This window comes from Caretta caretta, chromosome 1, assembly GCF_965140235.1.
Source record: "Caretta caretta isolate rCarCar2 chromosome 1, rCarCar1.hap1, whole genome shotgun sequence".
In the NCBI taxonomy this organism is placed as follows: Eukaryota; Metazoa; Chordata; order Testudines; family Cheloniidae; genus Caretta; species Caretta caretta.
Genome location: NC_134206.1, coordinates 5,249,873 through 5,260,116, shown reverse-complemented (window position 1 = coordinate 5,260,116; position 10,244 = coordinate 5,249,873). Strand labels below are relative to the sequence as shown.

The following is a 10,244-nucleotide window of genomic DNA, read 5'->3' as shown; positions in this document are numbered from 1 at the left end:
CTGTGATTGCGTGACCAGAGAGATTGAAGTGTTCTCCGACTGGTTTATGAATGTTATAATTCTTGACATCTGATTTGTGTCCATTTATTCTTTTACGTAGAGACTGTCCAGTTTGACCAATGTACATGGCAGAGGGGCATTGCTGGCACATGATGGCATATATCACATTGGTGGATGTGCAGGTGAACGAGCCTCTGATAGTGTGGCTGATGTTATTAGGCCCTGTGATGGTGTCCCCTGAATAGATATGTGGGCACAATTGGCAACGGGCTTTGTTGCAAGGATAAGTTCCTGGGTTAGTAGTTCTGTTGTGTGGTATGTGGTTGTTGGTGAGTATTTGCTTCAGGTTGCGGGGCTGTCTGTAGGCAAGGACTGGCCTGTCTCCCAAGACTTGTGAGAGTGTTGGGTCATCCTTTAGGATAGGTTGTAGATCCATCCTTAATAATGCGTTGGAGGGGTTTTAGTTGGGGGCTGAAGGTGACGGCTAGTGGCGTTCTGTTATTTTCTTTGTTAGGCCTGTCCTGTAGTAGGTAACTTCTGGGAACTCTTCTGGCTCTATCAATCTGTTTCTTTACTTCTGCAGGTGAGTTTGTGTGTGTATGGGGGTGGGGGGGATGCGAGAAAACCCGGATCCATGCAGGAAACAGCCCGACCCGACCATGCAAAGAGCCGCCACCCCGGATGGGCCAGCACCAGCAGGAGAGCGAACCCGCGTGGGGGGGTGGAGGGCGAGAAAACCCGGACCCGCGCTGGAAACGGCCCACCCGCCGATCACCCCAGACAAGCCACCACCAGCAGGACAGTGGGGTGGGAGGAGGCACCGCCCCACACTCTCTGTGTATACACAAAGTCCGCCGCAGCCTCCACGGCACGCATCCGATGAAGTGAGCTGCAGCCCACGAAAGCCCACGCTCAAACAAACTGGCCAGTCTCTAAGGTGCCACAAGCACTCCCCTTCTTTTTATGTATGTATAGCTGCGCAGGCCAAACTTTTTGGCCCGAGGGCCACATTGGGGTTGCAAAACTGTACGGAGGGCCAGGTAGGGAAGGCTGTGCCTCCCCAAACAGCCTGGCTCCCACCCCCTATCCGCACCCTCCCACTTCCTGCCCCCTGACTGCCCCCCTCAGAACCCCTGACCTATTCAACCCTCCTACTCCTTGTCCCCTAACCGCCCCCTCCCGGGACCCCCCGCCCTTAACCACCCCCGGGACCCCACCCCCATCCAACCCCTCTGCTTCCAGTCCCCCGCCCCTATCCACACCCCTGCATCCTGAGAGGCCCCCCCGGGACCCCACGCCTATCCAACCCCCCCGTACCACGTCCCCTGACTGACCCCCACGCAGAATCACCGCTGCATCCAACTGTTCGCTGTCCCCTGACTGCCCCCGAGACCAGTTGTCACTTTGGATGGGCTAGCACCAGCAGGAGAGTGAATTTGTGTGGGGGGGTGGAGGGTAGAGAAAACCTGGATTTGTGCTGGAAATGGCCCACCTGTTGATCACTTTAGATAAGCTATTACCAGCAGGACAGTGGGGTGGGAGGAGGTATTGTTTCATATTCTCTGTGTATATATAAAGTCTGCTGCAGTTTCCACGGTATGCATCCGATGAAGTGAGCTGTAGCTCACGAAAGCTCATGCTCAAATAAATTGGTTAGTCTCTAAGGTGCCACAAGTACTCCTTTTCTTTTTAAAAACAGATGTGTAATTGGTGAAATCTTTCAAGAATTGATAAAAGCCAAAATGTCTAACTTTGGGGAGAACATAAGAACATAAGAATGGCTGTACTGGGTCAGACCAAAGGTCCATCCAGCCCAGTATCCTGTCTACTGACAGTTGCCAATGCCAGGTGCAACGGAGTGTGTGAACCTAACAGGTAATGATCAAATGATCTCTGTTCTGCCATCCATCTCCAGTCTGACAAACAAAGACTAGGGACACCATTCCTTACCCATCCTGGCTAATAGCCATGAATGGACTTAACCTCCATGAATTTATCCAGTTCTCTTTTAAACCCTGTTATAGTCCTAGCCTTCACAACCTCCTCCGACAAGGAGTTCCACAGGTTGACTGTGTGCTGAGTGAAGAAGAACTTCCTTTTCTTGGTTTTAAACCTGTTGCCCATTAATTTCATTTGGTGGACCCTAGTTTTTATATTATGGGAACAAGTAAATAACTTTTCCTTATTCATTGTCTCCACACCACTCATGATTTTATATACCTCTATCATATCGCCCCTTAGTCTCATAGATTCATAGATATTAAGGTCAGAAGGGACCATTATTATCGTCTAGTTTGAGCTCCTCCACAATGCAGGCCACAGAATCTCACCCACCCACTCCTGCAATAGACCTCTCATCTATGTCTGAGCTATTGAAGTCCTCAAATCATGGATTAAAGACTTCAAGTGCAGAGAATCCTCCAGCAAGTGACCCGTGCCCCATGCTACAGAGGAAGGCGAAAAACCCCCAGGGCCTCTTCCAATCTGCCCTGGAGGAAAATTCCTTCCCGACCCCCAATATGGTGATCAGCTGAACCCAGAGCATGTGGGCAAGATTCACCAACCAGATACCCAGGAAAGAATTCTCTGTAGTAACTCAGATCCCACCCCATCTAACATCCCATCACAGGCCATTGGGCCTATTTACCAAAGATCAATTAATTGCCAAAATCATGTTATTGCAACATACCATCTCCTCCATAAACTTATCGAGCTTAATCTTGAAGCCAGGTAGGTCTTTTGCCCCCACTGCTTCCCTTGGAAGGCTATTCCAGAACTTCACTTCTTTGATGGTTAGAAACCTTCGTCCAATTTCAAGTCTAAACTTCTCCTCTTTTCCAACCTGAAAAGTCCTAGCCTCTTTAATCTCTTCTCATATGTGAGCTGTTCCAAACCCCTAATCATTTTAGTTACCCTTCTCTGAACCTTTTCTAATGCCAGTATATCCTTTCTGAGTTGAGGAGACCACATCTGTATGCAGTATTGAAGATGTGGGCACACCATGGATTTATATAAGGCAATAAAATATTCTCCGTCTTATTCTTTCTCCCTTTTTTAATGATTCCTAACATCCTGTTAGCTGATGTTATGAAGATGGCTCAGTTTTGGGAATCTCTCTAACGTCCTCAGCCATGAAGACTGAAGGAAAGAATTCATTTAGTTTCTCCATAATGACTTTATCATCTTTAAATGCTCCTTTTGTATCTCAATTGTCATGGGGTCCCACTGGTTGTTTAAGAGGCTTCCTGCTTCTGATGTACTTAAAAACATTTTGTTCTTAACTTTTAAGTTTTTGGCTAGCTGTTCTTCAACTCCTTTTTGGCTTTTCTTATTACATTTTTACACTTAATTTGGCAGTGTTTATGGTCCTTTCTATATACCTCACTAGGATTTGACTTCCACTTTTTAAAAGATGCCTTTTCATATTTCACTGTTTGTTTTACATGGTTCTTAAGCTCTTGTTTAGTTCTTTTACTGTGTTTTTTCATTAGGGGTAATTTAATTGTGGAAGTCTTGTTTACTCCTTCACATTACACAAGAACCAGGGATGACTGAAGGAAATTAATAGGCTGCAGGCTAAGATATTCAGGGATTCAACCCCATGATCTGGGAATCCCTGGCATCTGATTGCCTATGCTTGGACTGGAGAACAGGAGATGGATCCCTCAAGAACAGCCTGTTCTGTTCTTTCAGTGTGAAGATTGGAATTGGTCACCGTCAGAAGACAAGATACTGGACTAGATGGACCATTGGTCTGACCAGCATGGCTGTTTTTATGTTCTTATCTTAGTCTTCTTTTTCTTCTCTGGGTGGTGCTCCTTGTAGTCGATGCGGCCCACATGCCTCACTACATCAAAGAGTCCCTGCCAATGAACCAATCATCTGAAGAGCAAGCTTGGTTGTAACCATAACACACAATCACCCAGTCGGAACACTCACAGCTAGACCCCTTTATTATCGGCCTTCTCTTGTACCTGCTGTGCATTTAGCAAAATTCTTCGAGCAAACACTCACAAAGTCTCGAGGCAATTTCTTAATTGAAGAATTTATTGGTCTATGTTCATTACCTGAGGACTTCCAAGACAGCAGTTCAAAGGGCGAAAACTTGAAGCCTTGAGGCACCTCCCTGATTGGTTAAAGGAGGTTGGGGAGGAGTTGATCGTAATGTTCGGAATCTGAGGCTACAGAATTCAATAATGTCTCCAGAACAGTTCCTTGAAATCACTCTACCAACCCATCAGTTTGGAGATGGTAGATCAACATTCTTAATGTCTTTACCCTCAGTAGTCCTTGATCTCTAAGGATTTATTGGGGTATTACCACCCAGAAAAGGACTTTCATAAGGTAATTCACTCATTTTGCTCATACTCAGGGTGATGGGATTCTGCCTAGGGGGAAATAAACCTCTCCGGATGCCTTTGTCATCGAACCATGACTGTGGTCTTTCTTTCTGAATAACATCAAGGACAGCTGAATTAGTAGGTTGCCTTACCTGCCAACACTGATAATTTTGGAGCTCCAAGGAGAGAAGCACTGAACAGTGTTACAGAGGCAACAACATTCCAGGTCTTAACAATTCCGGACGACACTCTGAGTCCAGGGATGAACAATTCTACTGTCTGGGGCAAGTCAGTGATTGTTTTGCCTCCTGCACAAAGTATTGTCACTGTCTCAGTCACTAGGGTTCCACCACTTCTCCATTCACCACTGAGAGTTGTTCATAGACATGGCTAAGGATAAGATTAAGTCATAGAAGTCACAGATTCTGTGACTTTCGGAGACCTCTGTGACATTTACCACTTCAGCCCTGGGGCAGCGGGTGGAGGCTCCTGAGCTCTCAGTGGCCATGTGTGGCCAAGGAACCAGCAGCTTTCAGCCACCTCTGGCGGTGGGGGTATGTGGCACTCCAAGTAGCTCTTGGCCGTGCGGGGACCCAGATCTCTGAGCTGCCACTGGCAGTGGGAGCCGTGGAGCTCTCTCACATGGGCTGCAGCAGGGGCTCTGGACCTCTGAGGTGCTGGGGCTGCAGTGGGGGCCACAGAGCTGCTATCTGCAGTGGCAGTAGGTGCTGGACCGTCACCCGTCCTGAAGTGTGGCTCAGGCTCTCATACTCCTGATCAGGCTTTAATCTTTCCCATTTCAGTCTCCCCCCAGCCCCAGACCCTCATGACCTGTTGGTGACTTTTACTAAAAGTATCTGTGACAAAAAACCTTAGTCATGACTATTCAACTGGTCTGCCCCTCTTCCTGAAAAAAATTGTGTTGTGGGCCAGGATATCCCTCCCCGGGTGAACGCATTCTGGATGCTGTCGAGGGTTGTGGTGAATGCAGGCCCATGGACCGATTCAGGCAGTCCGATTCAAAACATAGAGAATCCCTCTAGGCAAAACCTTAAGTTACAAAAAGATACAAAAAACAGGAATACACATGTCCTCCAGAACAGTGAATTTCCAAGCCAAAACAAAGAAATCCAAAAGCATTTTCTAGCTAGATTTCTTACTAACTGTACAGGAGTTGAAGGGCTTGCATCCTTGATCTGTTCCCAGCAACGGTATTACACAGACAGACAAAGGCTTTTCCCCCTCCAGATTTGAAAGTACCTTGTCCCTCATTGGTCATTTTGGGTCAGGTGCCAGCGAGGTTACCTTAGCTTCTTAACCCCTTTCTGGTGAAAGGATTTTCCTTCTGCTAGGAGTACAACTCGTAAGAACTGCACAGTCAAGGAAGGCTGACTTTTTTTACAGATTGTTTGTGAGCATACTCTTCCTCCATGCCAGGGGTAACTGGGGAACCATGGCGCTCACAGAACTTCTGGTCTTCCTCCCAAACTGCATCCCACTTAGTGCTGGTTCACATACTCTCTGACAATTTGACAGTTCCCTGATGGACACTGCAGGCCTGAGGAGATATCGTCTCTTGTGTCTGCAGAACTTTGCGTGAACTTTGTGTCTGCAGAACTTCTGCAGGTGTATTTGACTACTTTGTCACGAAGCTCTTTCATTTTGACCCCATAAATGATAGGGTTGAGCATGGGAGGGATGAGGAGATAGAGGTCAGCTAAGATGATATGAACATAGGGTGCAATGCCTTGACCAAAGTGGTGTGTAAGAATGGAGAAGAAGGTAGGGGTATAATATGTCAGCATCACACAGATGTGGGCTGTGCAAGTGTTAAGGGCTTTCTGGTGGGCTTTATGAGAGGAGATTCTGAGGACGGCCCTGATGATCAGACCATACGACATGGCAATGAGCGTCAGGTCAAACCCATTGATTACAAACATTAGCACAAAACCATATATCCTGTTGACTCTGATGTCCCCACACACCATCTTCACCATAGCTATGTGCTCGCATTGTGTGTGGGGGATAATGCGGTTGGCACAGAATGTCTGCTGACTCAGGAGCAGGGGCAGGGGCAGAATGAAGAGAACAGCTCTTATCAAACCTGCAAGCCCTAGCTTAGCTATTTGTGCATTGCTGAGGATGGTGGCATATCTCAGAGGGTTACATATGGCAACGTAGCGATCGAAGGCCATTGTCACGAGGGTGGATGAGTGCATCACAGAAATCGTGTGGAGGAAGAACATCTGGGTGAGGCAGCCAGCCACAGTAATGCCTTTCAAATTGAACCAAAATATGCCCAGTGCCTTTGGCACAACAAAGGTAGGTGTGGCAATGTCTGTAAGTGCCAGCATGCAGAGCAGGAGGTACATCGGCTTCTGCAGAGTCTGTTCCTTACCTACAACAGACAGAAGCGTGACATTTCCCAACAGGCTGATAATGTAGAATGTAAAGAAAGGGATGGAAATCCAGATGTGGGCAGCCTCCAGGCCAGGGATGCCCGTTAGGATGAAAGTTGAAGTGTCAGAGTGGGTGAAGTTGAAAGGTGCCATGAAGCAGTTGATGCATCGATATGACTCAGAAATGCTCAAGGTGCCTGTAAAGGGAGAAAAGCACAGCAAGGGGGTTCTTATTTGTAAAAAATAATATGGTAAATATGTTATAGTTATGAACATTCTCGGAGTCTTCTTGAGTGAGGAGTGAAGAACTACCGGCGATGTCACTCCCTACTTTCCATAGATCTAGAATACGGAGGGAACCGTTTGTTTCAAAACTTGGTTTCCAGACTCGTTTGTGGGAAGATTACAGACTCCCCAAAATGGAGTCCAGAGTTATGTGGCCTGGTCACATGGCCTTTTAGAGTCATAGCATCCACTACGTATAGTCTGTCTGAAGCATTCTCAGGGAGGCTCACCAGGTGGGAGATAAGTTTCTCTGAAGGCCTATTGTTTCCCCCAAAGTCTCATTGCCCTGAATAGGCCCTTCCCAACCATCTATCTAGACTGACATCAAGTTCCCTAGTGGGCGTTACTCACTTGTAACTACAGGTTTCAGAGGAACAGCCGTGTTAGTCTGTATTCGCAAAAAGAAAAGGAGTACTTCTGGCACCTTAGAGACGAACCAATTTATTTGAGCATGAGCTTTCGTGAGCCACAGCTCACTTCATCAGATGTGTTGTGATGTGAAGTGAGCTGTGGCTCACGAAAGCTCATGCTCAAATAAATTGGTTAGTCTCTAAGGTGCCACAAGTACTCCTTTTCTACTTGTAACTACATTTGAAATACAGGGAAGTCATCAAAATTCAGAACTTTTGACCAAAATCATCAATACATACAAATAGGATAACCATATTCAGAAAGTCATAACTTTTCCAATAACATCTTACATGACCCATCTTGCATAAACTGTTTCATAATTATGCTATAATCATATCATCATATCACAATGAACAATATGGGGTACATTGTTACAAAAATATCAAATGTTATTTCTACCAATGAAATGCCTGAAGTTACAGAACAACAACAAATGGAAACAAAACTGAGTAAAACTTGTGACACCCAGATTGTAGTTCTGTGGCTTGCCATGGGAAAGAGACTCTGAAACTCGCCAAACACACTCTGTACCATGAAAGGTCCCAAAGTTGGCCTTGGACCAACAATCACAAAGAAAAAAATAATTTCAACAGCACTGCTCACCTGTCCACCTACATGCTGCTTTGCAACCCTGTGATGTTCCCCTCTGGTGTTATCTGGACTGGTGATCTGGTTGGTCACCCCAGTCCTTAGCTTTGGTAGCCAGCCTTACCCTGCTCAGCTGTGAGAACCCCACTCCTGGGCTGTTCACGCTCAGTCTTGGACATGTAAACTGCTCTTTGGATTATGCAACCGAATGACACTAGCCAATATCTCCTTTCCCAGACACAACCTTACTCTTGCAGTGTGCAGGTGTGCCCGCAGGGCACTCCAAGCTTATGTGAGTTTGTCAGTTTAAGAAAGAAATGGAAATGCCCCAGGCTTGTTATCCCAAGGGGAGTCTCTTACACGCTTCAAACCAAACACACTGCTTCAGGTAGAATAAACAACAAATGTATTAAGTACAAAGATAGAATTTAAGTGATATTCAGTGATAGGCAAAAAGTCAGAGTGGTTACCAAAAGAAAAGGAAATGTAAGCACACTGTCTAAACTCTCAATCCTATTAGACTGGGCAACATCTAGATTAAGGATTTTTCTCACCCCACTGAATATTGCAGTCCTTAATATACAAGTTTCCTGTGTAAACCTGGGCCAATCTCCCCTGTTGGAGTCTTGTCTTCTCAGTGGGGGCAGGAGAAGGGCCCAGTATGTGTCCGCTCTGTCTGTTTTATAGCCTCAATCCATGTGCTTGGGGGGCACAAGTCCAGGCATGTCTGGGGGGCATTGCTGAGTCTCTCCAAGCAAGGTTGAGCAATTCCCTCTGTGGGGCTTCGTGCACGTGAGTCATTGCATTGGAGCTCCCTTGCTGGACAAGGGCTCTTGATGGGTTGTTTGACACCCTGCCCGGGGATTGGTCACTTTCCTTGCTGTTGCCTCTGGAGAGCTAATATCTGATTTATTCCCCAATTTACAACATGTTTTAGTGACCACCATACAACACCATAATCATAACTCCATATTCATTAATGATACACATGTATGGATAGAGGCATGATTTCAACAGATCATAACCTTTCCCTGATACCTTACAAGGCATGTTTTCTATGTAAAATCATGTTTATATGAAAATGAGGACTATGGCGGTTACAGTATGCTCCCCGGTGATAGAGAATGTCTCACCTCCCCCCTTAGTTTGCTACAAGAGGGTTAGCCACCGACTAGCTCAAAGGCAGGGTGTGTTATCGCTCTCTTGGCACCCAGCCTTCAAGGCCATGAGGCGGTGTCATAAATATAAAGTGAAGGGGAAAACTCCTCTCACCTGTAAAGGGTTAAGAAGCTAAAGGTAACCTCGCTGGCACCTGACCAAAATGACCAATGAGGAGACAAGATACTTTCAAAAGCTGGGAGGAGGGAGAGGAACAAAGGGTCTCAGTCTGTCTATATGCTGTCTTTGCCAGGGATAGACCAGGAATGGAGTCTTAGAACTTTTAGTAAGTAATCTAGCGAGGTACGTGTTAGATTATGTTTTCTTTAAATGGCTGAGAAAAGAATTGTGCTGAATAGAATAACTATTCCTGTCTGTGTATCTTTTTTGTAACTTAAGGTTTTGCCTAGAGGGGTTCTCTATGTTTTGAATCTAATTACCCTGTAAGGTATCTCCCATCCTGATTTTACAGAGGTGATTTCTTTACTTCTATTTACTTCTATTTTTATTAAAAGTCTCCTTGTAAGAAAAATGAATATTTTTTCATTGTTCTCAGATCCAAGGGTTTGGGTCTGTGGTCACCTATACAAATTGGTGAGGCTTTTTAACCAACATTTCCCAGGAAAGGGGGGGTGCAAGTGTTGGGAGGATTGCTCATTGTTCTTAAGATCCAAGGGTCTGGGTCTGTAGTCACCTAGGCAAATTGGTGAGGCTTTTTACCAAACCTTGTCCAGGAAGTGGGGTGCAAGGTTTTGGGAAGTATTTTGGGGCGAAAGACATTTCCAAACAGCTCTTCTCCAGTAACCAGTATTTGTTTGGTTGTGGTAGCAGCCAATCCAAGGACAAAGGGTGGAATATTTTGTACCTTGGGGAAGTTTTGACCTAAGCTGGTAAAGATAAGCTTAGGAGGTTTTTCATGCAGGTCCCCACATCTGTACCCTAGCGTTCAGAGTGGGGAAGGAACCTTGACAGGTGGTGTGCCTCAGTTTCCCCATTCAGACACTGCAAACCAGGTTTCTATGCTATGATCAGATTTAAATCTGTTTGCAGCTATTAACTGTGA

General features: G+C 45.9%; 1 protein-coding gene across 1 annotated transcript; it reads right to left on the bottom strand.

Annotated features, from left to right (window-relative positions):
• Positions 1 to 5,692: 5,692 nt before the first annotated feature.
• LOC142072996 (olfactory receptor 52P1-like) lies at positions 5,693 to 6,931 on the bottom strand. Its single transcript, XM_075131475.1, has one exon. The coding sequence runs from the start codon at positions 6,890 to 6,892 to the stop codon at positions 5,840 to 5,842; it is 1,053 nt and encodes a 350-aa protein (XP_074987576.1). The 5' UTR covers positions 6,893 to 6,931; the 3' UTR covers positions 5,693 to 5,839.
• Between the last annotated feature and the right edge of the window lie 3,313 nt (positions 6,932 to 10,244).

What these genes read in the sequence shown, in the direction of transcription:
- LOC142072996 (XM_075131475.1), bottom strand. Translation starts at nt 6,892, where the DNA reads ATGGCACCTTTCAACTTCACCCACTCTGACACTTCAACTTTCATCCTA.